The 17,974-nt window shown below is 40.8% G+C and overlaps 3 protein-coding genes across 9 annotated transcripts; 1 reads left to right on the top strand and 2 right to left on the bottom strand.

Annotated features, from left to right (window-relative positions):
* Positions 1-27: 27 nt before the first annotated feature.
* Positions 28-5,548, bottom strand: acad8 (acyl-CoA dehydrogenase family, member 8). 6 transcript variants are annotated; one of them, XM_068317263.1, is made up of 12 exons: positions 5,427-5,536; positions 4,579-4,650; positions 3,971-4,071; positions 2,625-2,794; positions 2,137-2,246; positions 1,943-2,019; positions 1,711-1,848; positions 1,481-1,616; positions 1,094-1,191; positions 846-998; positions 653-755; positions 30-552 (listed from the first exon to the last, which is right to left on the bottom strand). In XM_068317263.1, the coding sequence occupies exons 3-12, from the start codon at positions 4,001-4,003 to the stop codon at positions 497-499; spliced, it is 1,074 nt and encodes a 357-aa protein (XP_068173364.1). In that variant the 5' UTR covers positions 4,004-4,071; positions 4,579-4,650; positions 5,427-5,536; the 3' UTR covers positions 30-496. The 6 variants fall into 6 exon arrangements, with proteins under 6 accessions (XP_068173359.1, XP_068173364.1, XP_068173363.1 ...); XM_068317262.1 differs by having other exon boundaries at positions 4,486-4,650; XM_068317258.1 differs by lacking the exon at positions 4,579-4,650 and having other exon boundaries at positions 28-552; positions 5,427-5,548.
* A 395-nt stretch (positions 5,549-5,943) lies between these two features.
* thyn1 (thymocyte nuclear protein 1) lies at positions 5,944-8,696 on the top strand. 2 transcript variants are annotated; one of them, XM_068318008.1, is made up of 8 exons: positions 5,944-6,078; positions 6,926-6,982; positions 7,066-7,232; positions 7,310-7,378; positions 7,496-7,588; positions 7,660-7,755; positions 7,831-7,981; positions 8,088-8,689. In XM_068318008.1, the coding sequence occupies exons 2-8, from the start codon at positions 6,934-6,936 to the stop codon at positions 8,132-8,134; spliced, it is 672 nt and encodes a 223-aa protein (XP_068174109.1). In that variant the 5' UTR covers positions 5,944-6,078; positions 6,926-6,933; the 3' UTR covers positions 8,135-8,689. The 2 variants fall into 2 exon arrangements, with proteins under 2 accessions (XP_068174109.1, XP_068174110.1); XM_068318009.1 differs by lacking the exon at positions 5,944-6,078 and adding an exon at positions 6,113-6,390 and having other exon boundaries at positions 8,088-8,696.
* Positions 8,697-9,486: 790 nt separating this feature from the next.
* Positions 9,487-15,511, bottom strand: LOC137597076 (vacuolar protein sorting-associated protein 26B-like). Its single transcript, XM_068318007.1, has 6 exons — positions 14,810-15,511; positions 12,979-13,135; positions 12,654-12,818; positions 11,477-11,652; positions 11,248-11,390; positions 9,487-10,443 (listed from the first exon to the last, which is right to left on the bottom strand). The coding sequence occupies exons 1-6, from the start codon at positions 15,030-15,032 to the stop codon at positions 10,306-10,308; spliced, it is 1,002 nt and encodes a 333-aa protein (XP_068174108.1). The 5' UTR covers positions 15,033-15,511; the 3' UTR covers positions 9,487-10,305.
* Between the last annotated feature and the right edge of the window lie 2,463 nt (positions 15,512-17,974).

Below are 17,974 nucleotides of genomic sequence, written 5' to 3' on the forward strand. Positions count from 1 at the left end.
AAAGGAGATTGATTCATAAAATCTAAGGGTCATTTTATTTGGAGTGTTATCAGTAACATTTCAGCAAACACCACTCGTATGTTTAATGTGGTATTTTACAAACTACTAAACAAAAAATAGAGATCAAACTGCAACAATACCTGGAAGGCCACAAGGGGGACTTAAATACTGAGAACGTTTAAGTTAAAGATGTGAAAAATTCAGTGAAACAACCAAAAACAGGATGAAAAATCAAAACGATTTGATGATGAATTACCAAAAATCGTTAAAATAGATCTACAGATGGAAAAGTCCTTTTCTTGTGTCAAACCAAACCACAGTGGAAGTCTGAAAGTCTGATTTTGTATGCATATACAGTGTGAACTAGACACACATAAGAAAATGACTCAAATCTGATCTGACCAAGACTGATTCAGCCTGAAAACATTGATTTGTATTACTTAAAAGAATTGTGAGTGAGACGCCTGAGTTTGATGACGGAAGGGGAAAATATTTATCACGACTCTGTCAGCAGATTTCTGGAAATGATCATCCTCATCACTTCATTTGTGCCTTCAAAGGAAACAAGAATCAGAAAAACAGGAAGTGTTAGAAACAAGTTGGTATGACAACTCTCCATGTAAGGTTCATGCATCCCATCATAAAAGCTCACCTTCTAGGATCTGATGCACTCTAATGTCGCGCACAAACTGCTGTACAGCGTAGTCTTTGAGGTAACCGTAGCCGCCGTGCATCTGAAGAGCCTGGTTGCACAGCTGTTGATAAAGAAGGGGCAGCAATGTAGTAAAAAAAGGACAAAACTGAATATCTCCTTGGACACACCAAGAGAAGTAAATTCTACTCACATTAAAGCATTCTTCGGTTGCAAAGAGCTTTGCCATGGAGCAGAGGAAAACTGCATCAGCTCGGTTCTCCTGCAGCGCCGTGGCTGCTTCTCGAACTAAAAGGCGAGATGCGACCAACTTGGTGGCCATTTCTGCTAATTTAAACTGAAGAAACTACAAAAATAACAGACAGATTGAAAGAGTGTTTCAATTACTTTATGCAGTGCTTATGTGACAGAGATAAAAATGCAGAGAGGTGATCTACGTACCTGGTTATTGGAAAGCGTCGTTCCAAACTGCTTTCGTACCAACAGATGATCTCTGGCTAGCTGTATGCTAGCATGTGCTGCCCCAAGAGAGCAGGATGCTGTGGACAGAGAACAGATGCTCATGTCAGCAAATTTCACTGGACTTATAGACTAGCTTTAAGAGGAAAAACTTATAGCAAATCTATACAACTTTTTTCTGAAACTGCCAATATTAAAACAACAGGATGGTCAGTATACATCTTCTACTGGGAATAAATATTCATCTGTTTTTGTTTTTCCCATTATGAAAGCGATTCTGATGTTTCCTTCTACCACCCTTTCCATGTTTGGGTCTTTCCATAGTTCAGAGGTAAGTACACCGTAAGGATTGCACATTTCCTTCCTCACCGATGTTAATCCTGCCTCCGTTCAGGCCTCTCATGGCGATGTTGAAACCTTGACCTTCCTCACCAAGTCGGTTTGTCACTGGAACGGCGCAATCCTCAAATATCATTGCTCTGGTCGGCTGAGAGTTCCAACCCACCTGGAGAACAGTTGTAAAAGCACCTATGATTGAAGACCGCCATCTACTGGCAACCTGTGAACACTGCAAACAAATCAATACAGATGATCTTGACCTTCTTTTCCTTTTTGCCAAAACTTAGACCCGGGGCTCCTTTCTCCACCACCAAACAAGATATGCCCTTCGGTCCTTTTTGTCCCGTTCTACACATCACAACGTAAACATCGGTGTCTCCTCCTCCACTGATGAAGGCCTGAAAGACACAAAGAGAGAAAACAGGGTTCTGTCTTGTCTCTTTAAAGAAACTGCTTGCAGTTAAATTGTGAGAAGAAATGGATTTTAATCACCTTTGAGCCATTCAAGATGTAATGGTCACCTTTCAGCTGTGCAGTGGTCAAAAGTGAAGCAGCATCACTGCCACTGCCTGAAGTTAAACATCACGGGTTGTGTTGTCCAGATGTGACATAAATCAGTTGCAATGATATTAGGCAGAAAATCATCTTTTATTTTTTTTTCTTGCCCTTTACATTGAAAGACTCACCCGGTTCAGTGAGACAATAAGAAGCAAACTTTTCCATAGAACATAGATCGGGGCAGTACTTCTCCCTCTGCTCATTGTTTCCAAAGGTGTCAATCATCCAGGCACACATACTGCAAGGAGAAAGGACATATAAAATACATAAAATTATATCGTAGACCCTGACAGCTATCAATGAGTGTAATTCATGTTATCAATTCACCAGATCAACAACAAAAGGCACCGGATCCCACAAAGGGGAAAAAAGATTTCTGACGGAGCTTCTACAAAAATAAAGATTTAATGATATTGCACAATAAGAACACACCACTGTTGTCTTTGCTATGTTGTTTGGATTATTATTTTCTGTTCTAGGAGCCTGACAGAATTAAGGCAAGTATGTTTACTGGGGCAATTCTGTTACTTTTGAGTTAATTTTTAAGTGAAAGAAATCCATTTTATTTTATTTACACTGGTTACATACAATAATCTCCCACGTGAGGGTTTCGTACTTGTGGATGCTGATGTAAGCTGTGGTGCTGACGCATCCTGTGGATAAGGCCTCAAAGATGACTGACGTGTCCAACCGAGAAAGACCCGACCCGCCAACATCCGGCTGAACATAGATCCCACCAAATCCCAACTGGGCTGCCTTACGCATCGTCTCCACAGGGAATATTTCCTGGGGAAACAAAAAAAAGAAGTTATAATCTTCATGGACAATGTCTCTGTCTCTTTAGCGTCAGTTAAAGCTTCTGGGCAGAAACCTAATCTGGTCAATATTGGTTCCTACATCATTTGTTTAAGATAACAAATTTCCCCACTGTGGGACAATAAAGGATTATCTTATCTTATTTGGTTCTTACAGGGGGACAACACCTTCAATAATCAACAAGGCAGTCACAGACTGCAACATCCCGCAACACCCCTGAATACAACATTTTACCCTGGCCTACTTTCATAGGTTAGGGCAAATCCAAGCATAGATTACACATGAGCCTTCCCCCTCGTCTTTCTGAGTGTACAAAAGTTAAAATTTGACCTTGACCTAGTTTTTTCAAGGTCAAGGTCATCATCTCATTTTCATTCCCTTTGCCCCTCAAGTAATGTGTTTTTTGTTTCATCTTTTTATCCGCAACGGTCTCGAAGATATTTGGTGGACTAACAGACGGATGGACGGAGGGACTAAAAGACGGACGTACAAACACACAAACGCTGACAATTACAATACATCACCGCTTTGAAGCAGGATGTATTTAGCTCTTCTCTTCAAATGTGCATCTGTATAGCGTCTGTATAGCGCCGCCTTCTCAGAGTGAGTATCCAATCACAGGACACGTACATGTCAGGACGACATGGGCAGGCTAGCAGGTCCTAGAAGGCAAACTCGTGATCTGATTGGTTATTGCATCTGTCTATTAACTATATGTGCCCGTTTTGTCACAGTGCAGGGAGTCCAACGTCCTGGGCAGATTTCATTCAACCTGGCAACACAAGCTAGCTAAATTCTGATTAGATAAAAACTCTCTAACCTAAAAATAGAACGCTGACCAGCGTTGGCCCATGTCATATTATATCCCAGTGTGTTTGTGTGTGTGTTTGTGTGTGTGTATACATTATATTGAAATATGTTTATTTTGGGAAAATGCATTAAAAAATAAATAATTTTTATCATAAATACTATGATTTCTGGTTATGTTAGGCCAGCAGAGAAGGCTTTGCTGGCCCTGACAGACCATCACTGGATTCTAAGTATTTTCTATCCACCCAATAATTTCAAAATGACAGAAACTGTAGATGCTCACTAAGAGACATTAGTTATGGTGATAATTCTGACATATTTATATCTCTAACTTACTTCCTGGTCCCACTCTGCCATGTGAGGAGCCATTTCATTGGCAGCAAAGTCAAAGGCTACTTTTTGAAACTCCTTCTGTTCATCTGTGAGTCCATACGAAGCTGTCAAAAAAGAGCAGAGGACACAAAGTATGGTTGAAGCAACACAAAAGCATGCACACCCAATGGATTTAAAAACACAACTCTTTTATGGTCCGATCACATGTCTTCAATCTGCCCAGGCATTCAGGGAAAGTTTTCTGATGATTTCCTACCTGGTTACATATTGATAGTATTGAGAAGTCGAGCACAGACTTCTAGTGTGACCCAAACTATTCCAGGGAAATTTGAGTACAGACATGCTGATGAACGCTGAATCATCATGTCTGTACTGACTCCAACGTTACTTAAAAAAATATTTTTGGATTTCCAAAATTAAAATTGTTCTTTGCATCACATTAAACACAGAATTCCAGAGACACAAGGAAAGAATTATCTAAGATAATTGAAATTAATCATTCCATTGAGGATTCATACAGAATTCATCGAGCTGGCCAAAGAGGGGAGGTGTTTGGGAGTGTGTGTGGCTCCTTCTGCCTCTGACTGGAGGATGATGGGAGCAAAACTGACCAATGGCATGCTAAGATAGAAATCTTCAGTGAAAAGGTCAAAACGCTGTCCTTCATGTAGCTGCAGAGGTGACTGTCAACGTAGACGAGCAAAGGAAATGCTATCAACTAACCCATTCAGTTAATTCAGTTCACAGTCTGTCAGAACGTAACATTCATGTCCTCTTTCACTACATCCATAAACCTCCTCTTTGGTCTTCCTCTAGGCCTCCTGCCTGGCACTTCAAAACTCAGCATCCTTCTACCAATATATTTACTATCTCTCCTCTGGACATGTCCAAACCATCTCAGTCTGGTCTCTCTGACTTTATCTCCAAAACCTCTAACATGTGCTGTCCCTCTGATGGACTCATTCCTGATCCTATCCTTCCTGGTCACTCCCAGAGAGAACCTCAGCATCTTCATCTCTGCTACCTCTAGCTCTGTCTCCTGTCATTTCCTCAGTGACACTGTCTCTAGACCAAAAAACATCGCTGGTCTCACCACAGTTTTGTACACCTTTCCTTTCATTTTAGCTGAAACTCTTCTATCACACATCACACCTGACACTTTCCTCCACCCGTTCCATCCTGCCTGTACACGCTTCTTCACCTCTTTTCCACACTCTCCATTGCTCTGGACTGTTGACCCTATGTATTAAAAATCCTCCACCTTCTTGATCTCTTCTCCCTCTAACCTCACTCTTCCACTTGGGTCCCTCTCATTCACACACATGTACTCTGTCTTACTGCGGCTAACCTTCATTCCTCTCCTTTCCAGGACAAACCTCCACCTCTCTAGCTTCTCCACCTGTTCTCTGCTCTCACTACAATTTATCGCCCCATCACTAGATCGTCGTTGTGGACTCACGGTCGATACATGAAGCTATTCCTCGTCTCGAAGGGCTTTTGTTAAAAAGCAAACGATTATTCCGGCAGATGCTGAAGCCGAGTCTAACCAGTTTTCCTAAAGCCGCCATGTCTAGCTCCACAGTGTTTAGTTACGTGACACTGCCGCTAACGCTACTGGGATATGTAGTTCATGATGTGTCCCACACTGATTTGCATTACAAAAGGATAACACAGCAATGAAACGCCCTATTTGCAAAGAACTTTGGGAAAACTCCTTTATTTACCAAACAAAAATTTTTCTCCTCTAAATATGTATTTCTCTAAATTTGTAATTGCAAAGAACTAAAAGCCAAATGGCATTTTCCTGCCCCTCTGTGACGGAAGGAGGGATGCGTTTTTTTCTCCACAAGACCCACCCTACTCTCTTTCTGATTGGTCAATATCATCACTTTCGTTGTAATGGTTGGTTGACCGAGAGGGTGGAGAATCAAGCCAATCAGAGGCATATGAAGGCGTGGCTCAATATACTATCTCTTCCTCCATCTAAACTGTGATAGTATTAATTCATATCGGGACTAGCGCTAAAGTAAATTTACTGCGTACGTTTGTTGACATTGTTTTCCCCTGGTTTTAATGACTGATGACTAAGCCAAAGCGTTATTCAGCTAAAGGTAGGATTTATCAGTCTTTACAGAACGGTAGTCATCGCATAGAAGTGCAAGTGTGGTCTGTTATACTTTCAAGAACTCGTGCTGCGTTATGCAAAGGCAATTAAATATGTACTATGAATGGCCTTTGGTTGTCTCATCTTCGTTGTTTGTCTATTTTTGGGGGGGGGGTTTCAGACGAATGACATAACCTTGGACATTTTTAATTTTATACGACTATAAATGCAGATGGATAATGTTAATGTCACTTCCGACCTAGTGGCAGATTTTCACATTTTTAAAATGGATTTTTTTGACATGGATCAGCGTTTCACTGTACGTAATCTCCAATGAAAACATCAAATGAGTGTTCAGTACTTATGTTTATATGTTGAATATTCCTATTTCTTACTTTTTGTAAATCTTTGGAGCAACCTGGAACCATAATTTCCGTTGGCATTTGTAAAGTTCTATCTTATCCTATCTTATCTTACTAAATTATGTTGCAAATTAAAAAAAATTTTAATGGATGAAAAAGACAAGCCTATCCGGGAAAATAACTATCAATGAATAAAACCATTAAATTACATGGATGCAATTATGCACCTCCAAAAACATGCCGTGTAAGTGTTTTGAGTGGCCCGGCAATAACCTGGTGTCTCATCTGGGGTGTACCTTATCTCTTGCATGTTGCCAGCAGGGATAGGCTCCAGCAGGATGGAGGGATGGGTTTTCTGTTTGTTGGAAACGTTGATCGTAAAAGAACAGGGCACCTTGAGACATTAATATGAAAACTACTTTATCAGTAATATTATAAAGATGCCTGAAATGACCAAACTGATGACACATCATAACTTAAATGTCTTTGTAGACTGAGAGATGCCACCAAAGAAAAGGCCCAGGGTGAGTAAAAGGGCAGTGGATTCAGGTGAGCAAATTAAGTCACAGAGAACTACATGTAGTCTGGCAGGTTTCTTGTCACAAGTTACGGTTAATGCTTCTACAACACAGGCACAGATGACATTAATGAAAAGAAACAGGCCAAAGAATCAGGCGGTAAAAGGAAAGCAACTGAGAAGACAGCGGAGCTCTCGGAACTAGACGGCCATCCACAGACCTGTCACTGGCTGATGAAATCTGAGCCCGAGAGTCGCTTTGAGAATGGAATAGATGTGAAGGTAAAAAGCAGTGACAGCTGGTTGAGGATGTGTGTGGATCGGCTGCACCAGACTGATGCTTTTGGGTCATTCTGCAGTTTGGCATCGAAGATCTGAAGGTTTTACCCAATCAGACCAGCTGCTGGGATGGCGTTCGCAACTATCAGGTGGTCATAAAACTCTCAGACCCTGAACGGGCTTTGAGTGATATTACTCTTTACCTGCCTCATGCAAAGTCTTTTCTCTCTGCAGAAAGTTTCCTTTAAACTATCCTTCTCCTGCAGGCACGCAATTTTATGAGGCAGATGAAAGAAGGGCAGATGGCTTTCTTTTACCACAGCAACTGCAAGGAGCCAGGGATCGCAGGACTCATGAATGTAAGTTGCTCTTTTTCTGATGATAGTAGAGGGAGAAAGGTCCTGATATTCAGCACTATTTCCACCTGTAGGTTGTGAAGGAAGCTTATGTGGACCACACTCAGTTTGATAAGAAAGACGTCCATTTTGATGCCTCCAGTAAAGCAGACAACCCCAAATGGAGCATGGTAAACAATCTGTAGTATTAAAAGTATACTTACTGATATTAAAGGATGTTAGAACAGCCTCTGCTCTTCTTTCAGGTAGATGTCAAATATCAGAGAATGATGAAGCGTTTTCTTCCTCTGTCCGAACTGAAGAAGTACCACCTGCAACATCGCTCCAATGGAGGGCCCCTTAAGGACATGGCACTTTTTACAAGGGCCAGGCTCTCAGTGCAACCCCTCACCAGTGGTAAGCCGTGTGTGTTGTGTTGCCAGAAGTGCTTGCGACTCTTACGTCTCCCACTGTCTGTTTTTTTGGGTCTTCTTTCAGTACAAAGTTGTTTTTTTCTTTGCAGAGGAGTTTGACTTTGTCCTGAGTTTGGAGAATGAAGACCCTTTGTGAGGACTTGGACTATTTTTTGTGACATTAAGGAGCACCACAATACTGTTTTCCTCCATGCTTAAATATTAAATGTGTTTTGGAGAAAACTATGGTTCACAACCAGTTTTTAAACTATTTCTAAACAATACAACACAAGTCGTGAACAACGTGGACAATTTCCCCACTTCCCCATGACTAGTGAAGGAATAACATAAGGCCCTGGATACAAAAGTTAAACTAGTATATACCAATATTTAATGTCGACAATGGCTGCCAACTTCTTCTGCCTTTTTTTTGCCAGCAAGTTTACTCAAAAAGTTATGATCTAATGTGCTCGAGTGGATGTGGGATAAATGGAGGTTAATTAAATTTTGCAGGGAGGTGTTCACTTCGAAATTGGGCCTGGTGTCAGTAGAGCGACATCTAGTGGCAGTGAATGTCATCTATTGATGTGTCACAAAGACTCAATTTAAGAGTCATGGATCTGTGATCCAGAATGTTGGTTATTCAAAAAGTGTTTTTTTTTCTGGATGCAGCTCTAGTTCAATTATTTCGTCCATCACACATGCCCGGCCCATCAAATGTCATGGTAATCTGTCAAGTAGTTTAACAACTTTTATCAGGATCCACTCAATGTAAAATGTAAAAACAAGCCTCGTTGGTTGAGGTTATGCTTCAAATACACAACTGGATCAAAGTCAATCTTTGTGCATCTTTAAAGATTTCCAAGTGACATCCTAAAGAAAACCCATTCTTGTTTTAATTGAAGAACTATCAAAATGACATTGTGATTTAAATTCTAGCTGTGGTATCTATTTCTGAGTCAGTCATATGAGGGTCATACATCACGGGACTGTTGGTTGTTGGTGTAATGAGATAAGAGGGAAGTCAGGCTGCCATGGTAGAGGTTTGTGCTCTGAGTGGTTCTCTAGTTAAGTTAATGTTGGCCAAAGTCCACTAAAAAATGTTCAGAAATTTTCACAATGAGGTCTTCTTCTGTCCAGACGTGTGGGAAGAGGAACTGTGTGATGTCACTCTGAATGCCAACTGAGACATTCGATCATAAAAACAATTGCAAGTTAATAATTTAAGTGGGTTAAAGTAGGTTTGACTTGTGCAGCTTGGGAACCAATCCCTTTCAGAAGTTAAGGTTAATATTTGTTTGCAGCAGTGTTAATGCCAAATAGTCACTGAGACATTTGTCCTATGGCGATTTATTTCCTGCCTTGTTCTGGTCCATGACTGTCACAAACACTTTCACTTATTTAGATACAACCAATGCCTGAGTTTTGTTTTTTTTTAATTTGGCATCAATTTATTTAACATTTGGGGACAAGGAAGGATTAGCATTTGCAAAAGATATATTTCTAAAGTAAATTTCTCTGGTTAAAAGACTATAATTACGTTAGAGGCAGGAGAATTTCATTTGCTTGATACAATGAGGCACAACTTTCAAGTGCTAATAACAAACACAGAGGGTTCCAAACTGGACCTTAATACATCATCCTTTTCTAACAACACTGGAATGCTGAGGTAAAGCATATTAACATGAAATGTCCTTTTGTGGCACCAGGTACTGTACGATCAATGTAGACATGAGAAAATGATTAAGTTTTAGCTGGTATTATTTACACATTTTAAAAAGTTGTGGTTTAATACTTAAGCCCTCTCACCCCACAAAGGGAAATATTCTGTATTTTTTGTGTCAACACACAGGAACACAAAATTCAAAATAATCAAAAGCAGTGCAATATTTTCTCAGAATTTGTGACCTTAGAACAGTGTTAGGAATGCTTTCATTTGAAGGTGGAAAGTAGGACATAGGTTTTCTTGAAAATTTAAAGCAGATTACAAATCAAGTTATCCCACAAAGCATTAGAGTGTAACTAACAGAGGGCCTAAAAAAATCACATGAAAGACTTCACACAGACAAGGTGACAGGTGATTAGTTTGTTTCCCACAAAGAAAAATAACACATTAATGAGAAAGGATAGGAGCAGCAGCCTGAAGCCTCTTCGAATGCCTCATGAAGACTGTTTCATCGTCTACATACTGGCTACCGCACGTCGTGCTGCCTTCCTCCTTCCAGCAGAGGCTACGAGTATAACTGCTGTGTCGCTAGATGAACAGTTGACGGGTTCGCTACTCCATCACAGAGGCTGATGACGGGGGAGGCTGGAGGGGCGGCGGCTCTACCCGCTCTCCTCTTTCGCTGCCTGCTCCAGCGCGTTCTCCGAAGCAGCAGAGCCCTCGAACCTCTGAGAGGCGATGGCGGCTTGATGGGACATACTCTTCCTCACCACATCCCCTTTCCTCCACAGTGTGATTTCCTGCAGAAGGTGGAAGAAAAAAAGGTATAAATGGCCTCCTTCCCTGCTGGCAAGAAATTGTGCATGTGATCATCAAGGACCGAGTTGCTGTAATCTTCAGTCCAGTTAATTCAGACACTTCACACAGTCATGACTCGGTGAAACATAGACCTCCACCACAGACCAACAGTTAATTGAATTAAATTCCCATTTGAATTCTATCCACTAATGTCAGCCACAGAAAATGACGTGAAAAAACAAAAGTCATAATTTCTCCCTCTATCTTCAAAAACAAGTTTTTCTGTCTGTCATTTTCAAAGCAAATAAGTCAACTAAAGCCAGTTTAAAAGGAAAATCCACTTATATTTAAAAAAAAAAAGTAAACTGATTGTTTTTCATTATAACTTAACCTCCTACAGTACTATTAAAATCACACTATTCTATCTGCTCTGTCCTTCCACTGTAGAGAGTAAAGCCTGTGCTGTTCATCTCAACTAAAGACCTGCTTTGTCACCGTTACACATCCCATGCAGACTTAAGTATGAATCACAAACCAATTATTAGGACACACTCACTTTTAAGGGCTGACATTAACAGTTATTTACATCAATCATCATCTGTTTATTTCTCTCTTCAAGAGGGGTGTACAACACTAACATTTTCAAACTGCTTCTCCATACCCAGGAACCCAAAACTGACACAAACAAAACCAGCATATCAACATGGTGAACAGGCAGGAAGAGGTGAATGTACTTTGACAGTTTTGTTTATAACCAGACAGCAGTTCTTCAGGATTCCTCCTGAACGTCTGAACGACTTTCTGACCTGCTGTTTGAAGTATCGTCTCTCCTCTTCGTCGATCAGCACCAGGTTTAGGTAGTAGCGCACGGAGAACTTCTTGTTGATGTCTCTCATGGTGGGAGTCAGATCGTAACCAGCCAGAAACAACCGGATGGGAATAGACTCACCTGAAATGTGAAATACATTGAGACAGGTGAGATAATATTCCTCCTTCCTGTATGAGCGACTGAAAACAGGAATCAGTGTCACTTACCTCTGACCGGAGCCCCGTCCATAATCTCATATTTGGCGATAGTGTCGTTTTCATGGTAGACACTCGGGCCAGTGCCAGTTGTCTCACGTTTGATGATGTCGATCTCCATGTGCTTGATTTTAATCCTCACAAGCAGGAAATAAATTTTTCCCACTATTACATCTTTTAGATGATACCTGTCAGAGAATGAAGGAAGGAGGACACTGAAAAGGCTGTAAACAAGACATTCACTGACAAACAAATAATTCTATTAAAAAAAACAAAACCTTTTACACCAAGACACGTAAGACACTTTGGGCTCCGGGAAATTACAATTTTCTCTCATTTTACACATTAAATTATGAAATATTGTATTCATTGTAATGAGATCAATTATCTATTGTAGCCCTATAAGCTTTGCAGTATTTCTGAAATACGACATTTACCTCTTGTCTTGTTTAGATGAGCTCTTTAATTTACAGTTTCTATTTCCTTGGAAATGTTTGTGTTTACACTTCAACAGACTCAGCAGATAGTTGATGGGTCAACACTAGTGTTAAATACAGTAAATACATAATAAATACAGGTCCTGTTGTAGTCTTGATATGTTTTTGATCAATGCTGCCTAATATTAGGATTTTATCCAAGTCACATCTGTCTTTCAAAACAGGAACCAATTTTTTTTTTTTTTTAAAGTAGTGACGCAGGCATTTGTGTCTTTGTAGTTACAGCAGGGTAGTGATTGTCAGCTTTTCAATGAGAGGAAGTATTTCCCCATTTCCAATTTAACAGTCAATGCTGTGATCCGCCATAAGTGATTTGGACCACCAATGCTGACAACTGATGAATACTGATTCAATGATTCTCAGCACAGAAAGAAAGCCCACATGATTTGTGATCAGATTTCAACAAACCAAGAATCAGATAAAATTCTTCATAATCATCATATGAAAGTGTCCAAAATCAGTAAAAGCATAAGATTACATTTCACTTGTGTTTCTAACAGAAACACACACAAAAAAATCAGATTTTGGCAACTTTGGCTGCTACGTGAAAATCACCTCAAGATGGCTTTTGACTTGCCAGATAAAATGAGTCAACTGGAAAACTAATCGTTGGCTCCATGACACTAGAACAGATATTCGTCAATATTTTCAGTACATAAATAAAGTGTGTTTGATGCAGCTGTGTGTCTTACTTGGATTTGTTGTATTCAAACTCAATGTGGAGACAATCTTCAATCCCAACTTCCATTTTAATGGAGGAGTTGAGTTCAGGGTAAGTACTCAAAGTGTGCACCACAATGTCCATCTCTTTACTGATGTCATTCAATCTTCTGATCACTGTGGCACGAAGAAAATATCTGCAAACACATCAATCACACGATCACATCCAACCCATAACATAGACCCAGGGCTGTAACGCATACAAAGTGGACATTAGTTAAAATGTCCATGACAGGCGGTTCAGAAAGTGGCATCAGTAACATTACAGTCCCTGAAGTGGAGAGACATCTGACGTACCTTAGCTTAACATTCTGGCCCGTGTACGACTCGTAAGGTTTTTCAACGTGAGTGAACTCAAAGTCGAAGGTCTGTGACTGGGTTATTTCCCCGGGCCTCGCCAGATCTTTTACCAGGGAAACAAACTCATGGTGGTTTCCTCGGTCATAGTACAGCTCTAGAAAAGAAGGAGCTCATCAACAAGAGAAATATATATTTCCTCTTTTAACCAAGTAATTAAAGCATGTCAGAATGGACTGCTGCTGCCTATAAAAAGTGTTTATGGCATTTATTGTATGGTTGTCCTTCATGAAGTATGTTTTGTTCCAGGTCTAGAGGGAAATACGCAAGCCTCCAGCTGCTGAATGTGCTTCAATCTAATTCACCACCTCAGCTCTGAGTGGATCTACTGTTTGGTGCTGAGCAGGTAGTGTGAAGAGGGCTTTAAGGTTTTCTTCAAAAACAAAAAACTAGAGAATAGGCAGTCACAGACTGCAACACCCCTGAATTCAAAAATTTCAAAGCGGTGATGTATTGTGATTGTCAGTGTTTGTCTGTCCATCCACCAAATATCTTTGCAACCGTTGCAAATAGAAGGATGAAACTAAAAGCACATTACTCGAGCGGCAAAGGGGATGAATGAGATGAGAAAACTACGTCATGGTCAAATTTCAACTTTTGTACACTCAGGAACCGGATTGGATAGAAAGACAAGGGAGAAGGCCAGTGTGAATAGAACCGTAGATCGAAGCTAGTGCTTTGATCTATGAAAGTACTAGCTTTGATCTTTGACCTATGCATGGAGGTCAGGCTAAAATTTTGAATTTAGGGGTGTCACAGGATGTTGCAGTCTGTGACTGCATTGGTTTTAGTTGTAAATGTCTAGACCCAATAAAATTTTGAAGGAGCAGGTTCAAGAAAAACACAACTGCTTATTTTCTTGTGGGATATCAAGGACAGGCCTTTTTCCATGACTGATGAAATGTGTTGAGAGACTGGACATTATCTCTTCAGAGACATTAGGGGAGTGGTCTTCAGAGATTAACCATTATCAATTCTTGCTTTAAGCGTGACAGACATCAGCTACCAGCATTGTTCCTGAGGAATCCTAAACTAGTAGACAGAGCGCCCCCCCCCCCCCCCATTTATGAAATATATCTAGGTTTATAACAGACTGTGATGGCTTCGAGCCATTTCTAAAACCAATCCCTGGTGGACACTGAGGTCTGCTTAGATCACTGGGGAGAGATAATTTATGGGATATCAGGAGAAATTTTCTTCTTGAATTTCCAGATACATGGTGGAACCTATCCTACCCTCTGAACAGCATCCCAAAACATCTGTGACTCATCCGGATGGGTTTGAACCACCAGAACAGACTTGTGCTTCTGGGACGGAAATGACGTATATCTTTGAGTTTGGGCTGGGAGCATTTACCCAAATTTAGGCTTTGACACTACAGGAAATCTGTGAGCAATCTGAATTGCAAATGTGCGCGCTCATGAGGGATAATGTCCAGGAGGGTGCATGATGATGATGATGATGATAATAATAAGCTGTAGCCATTAACAGTGACATTTAAGTAGAACATAGAATCAAACAGAATTTGTAGCATTGTGCTACATAAACTGTTCCTGGGTGATTTGAAACAGCAAAATTGTCTTTCAGCAGTAATTTTCAATTTTAATCTTCCACCTTTTATCTTTGGTTGCTGAAAACTAGTTATCACTGGCTTATGAATTATTATAGTCTGACTTTATACACACATATATAAGTTAAGGGGTCACAATCAGAATGTAATCTTATACTTAAGATTCTTTGGTCAACATGTGTCAAGTAATTTTGTACGCACCTATCTGGCCAACAAACTCAACTTTGATGCCCTGGTGTTCCAGCCTCTTCCCAGGGTTCTTCAGGGTGACGTTCACCTTTCCACTGACAGTTTCGCCATCGTAGAAAAGAAAATACTTGTCTTTCTTTCCGTCCTCTGTCTTGTGTTCAGCCTTCTTCCTCGTTTCCGCGTCATTCAGGACAACATCAATTTCTGCACTTTGTCCAAAACTAAAGAAACTCATTGTAACGTTACGTGTGTGCTGTTTAAATGTTTTTAGCTGAAGGAAACTCAAACCTGTTAAGTGGTGTATTACAAAGTAGAAAATAAAGGCCTGCTCGGTGAGCGACGTCTGGTCCCCCACGGAGCGAACAACACACCCTGACACAGTAAAAAAAAAGTCAAGTCGACGATTATTTCACAGAAAAACTCCAAATTAGCCGCATGTCCACGCTCCTCTGCAGCGACGAATTAAGTCAACTAGCTATATGATAGCAAAACGAACACGCACGACAATGTCCACCAGCAAATTACGCGTTTCTTTTTTTTCTTCAGTTGTTGAAAAGGTCTCCGGTAAGTTATCTACACTGGCCACAAACTAGTCTGCGTCGTAATGGCCACGGTCATTACCGTGTGAAAAGACATTACATGTTTGTTTTCTGCAAGAAAAAGACGATTGATCCTCAAACGGGAAGGATGTAGCATTGCGACACCTGCGCTGGGGTCAGTACTTCCGGGTAGAGTTTTTCAAAATAAAACTCGTTAAATGTCGATAAGGTGGCTAAACGATCCGCGTATTATTCATTCATAATTTCGTTTCATTTCTTGAACTTAAAAAATAACAAACAAATTGAATATGAGTATTGGTCATTTAATTTTTCGTTTTAAAATGGAAAAACCCAAACTAAGAAGAAGGATTTCCCTCTCGTAGCTTAAAATGGAGGGTTGAAATTTCAACAACAAAATAAGATTTCATCTTCTTCTGTTTAGAATTACAGTATAACAATCAAAATCAGAATGGGGGAAAAAAAGTGGTTTTCCATGGATTGCATGTGATTATCTGTCTACCAAATGTTGGACTACTGATATGGAGTGCAATATGATAAAATGTATTTAAATTGCATAATCTTTAGTGTTCTAATTTTAGAAGTTGTCAGGACAAAAGCAACTGAACCTGCTGACATAGGATTTCTGCGCGTTAATTGATTCCAGAACGGCACAAAATTAAACTAACTTCAAGGAATCACAGGGTTTATTGAACAGACAGTAGAAACTCTCTTTTAACTCCCTTCTGTTAGATCATATGTGTCGAACTTAAAACTTTGGCCCGGGGGCCAAACGTGGCCCGCCACATCATTTAATGTGGCCTGTGAGAGCATAAAATGTCAGAGTGTCAAAAAATAAACAGCTCAAAACTGTGCTTTGACCAAAACTACATTTCCCGCAATGAAGTAATCAAGCCCATTCTAATTCATGAAGTCTTATAGTTTATATATTCATTCATTCATTCATTCATTCATTCATTCATTCATTCATTCATTCATTCATTCACGTTCCTCACCAAAGACTGCAACACCAGTTCTGGGTCAGACCGGGATGCGCTGCCTGTTGGTGGGAGAACTCTGTGATGGGTGCGCTTGGTTTATAATACCAATACATTTCTTTTCATAGCATGTAGCTGTAAGAGGGCACAAACTAGTGTCTTATTGTGCCGGTCCCAAGCCCGGATAAATACAGAGGGTTGTGTCAGGAAGGGTATCCTACGTAAAACTTTTGCCAAATCAAATCTGTGACTTCTATACCGGATCAGCCGAGCCCCGGGTTAACAACGACCGCCATCGGTGGTGTTCACTTGCAGGAAATTGGACGACTGTTGGTCGAAGAAGGGGAGGAGGAGAGTGTGTTCATAGAAAGAGAGAGAAGAGGAATGCCAAGAGTATAGGACTGAGAATAGGGACGTTGAATATTGGAACTATGACAGGAAAAGGTAGAGAGTTGGTTGACATGATGCAGAGAAGGAAGGTAGACATACTGTGTGTCCAGGAGACCAGGTGGAAAGGTAGCAAAGCGAGAAGTTTAGGAGCAGGGTTCAAGTTGTTCTATCATGGTGTAGATAGGAAGAGAAATGGAGTAGGAGTTATCTTGAAGGAGGTTTGTTAGGAATGTCCTGGAGGTAAAAAGAGTGTCGGATAGAGTGATGAGTCTGAAGCTAGAAATAGAAGGTGTGATGTTCAATGTTGTTAGCGGGTATGCTCCACAGGTAGGATGTGAGCTGGAGGAGAAGGAGAAATTGTGGGTGGACTTTGATGAAGTGATGCAGAGCATACCTAGAAGTGAGAGAGTTGTCATTGGTGCAGACTTCAATGGACATGTTGGTGCAGGAAACAGAGGTGATGAGGAGGTGATGGGCAGGTTTGGTATCCAGGAGAGGAACTCAGAAGGACAGATGGTGGTTGACTTTGCAAAAAGGAGGGAAACGGCTGTAGTGAATACTTTATTCCACAAGAGGCAGGAACATACGATAACCTATAAGAGTGGAGGTAGGAGCACACAGGTAGACTACATCTAGTGTAGACGGTGTAACCTGAAGGAGATCAGTGACTGCAAAGTAGTGGTAGGAGAGAGTGTAGCCAAACAGCATAGAATGGTGGTGTGTAGGATGACTCTGGTGGTGATGAAGATGAAGAGGGCAAAGGCAGAGCAGAGGACATTTGTTTCATATGTTTGGTAATGTAGTCTGATATTATTGTTTTATCATGGAATTTCCACAGGTTCCTGCTGGTGTGTGTGTGTGTGTGTGTGTGTGTGTGTGTGTGTGTGTGTGTGTGTGTGTGTGTGTGTGTGTGTGTGTGTGTGTGTGTGTGTGTGTATATATATATATATATATATATATACACACACAGGTATATATATACACAGTAAATGTATGTGAGGCAGCATGGCGGTGCAGTGGGTAGCGCTGTCGCTGCACAGCAAGGCGGTTCCGGGTTCGTGTCCCGCTCTATGCAGAGTTTGCATGTTCTCCCCATGTCTGCGTGGGTTCTGTCCAGGTTCTCTGGTTCCTCCCACCTCCAAAAACATGCGCTTCAGGTTAGTTGGCTGTTCCAAATTGCCCCTAGGTGTGAGTGAGTGTGTGTTTGTCTGCGTCTGTGTGACTCTGCGGTGCACTGGCATCGCGCCCAGAGT

This window comes from Antennarius striatus, chromosome 6, assembly GCF_040054535.1.
Source record: "Antennarius striatus isolate MH-2024 chromosome 6, ASM4005453v1, whole genome shotgun sequence".
Lineage (NCBI taxonomy): Eukaryota > Metazoa > Chordata > Actinopteri > Lophiiformes > Antennariidae > Antennarius > Antennarius striatus.

Bases quoted from the DNA above. Each gene is read 5' to 3' on its own strand.
- acad8 (XM_068317258.1), bottom strand. From the start codon at position 5,535: ATGGCGGCTTTAGGAAAACTGGTTAGACTCGGCTTCAGCATCTGCCGG. The intron at 4,072-5,426 runs GTGAGTCCACAA...CTTTTTTGACAG, and splicing joins AATAGCTTCATGTATCGACC to CTTCGTATGGACTCACAGAT. The intron at 1,849-1,942 runs GTGATTAAAATC...TGTGTCTTTCAG, and splicing joins ACATCTTGAATGGCTCAAAG to GCCTTCATCAGTGGAGGAGG.
- thyn1 (XM_068318008.1), top strand. From the start codon at position 6,934: ATGCCACCAAAGAAAAGGCCCAGGGTGAGTAAAAGGGCAGTGGATTCA. The intron at 6,983-7,065 runs GTGAGCAAATTA...TCTACAACACAG, and splicing joins TAAAAGGGCAGTGGATTCAG to GCACAGATGACATTAATGAA. The intron at 7,379-7,495 runs GTGGTCATAAAA...CTTCTCCTGCAG, and splicing joins ATGGCGTTCGCAACTATCAG to GCACGCAATTTTATGAGGCA.
- LOC137597076 (XM_068318007.1), bottom strand. From the start codon at position 15,032: ATGAGTTTCTTTAGTTTTGGACAAAGTGCAGAAATTGATGTTGTCCTG. The intron at 11,653-12,653 runs GTAAGACACACA...ATTCTCTGACAG, and splicing joins TTTGAATACAACAAATCCAA to GTATCATCTAAAAGATGTAA. The intron at 11,391-11,476 runs GTAAGTGACACT...TTCACATTTCAG, and splicing joins GGACGGGGCTCCGGTCAGAG to GTGAGTCTATTCCCATCCGG.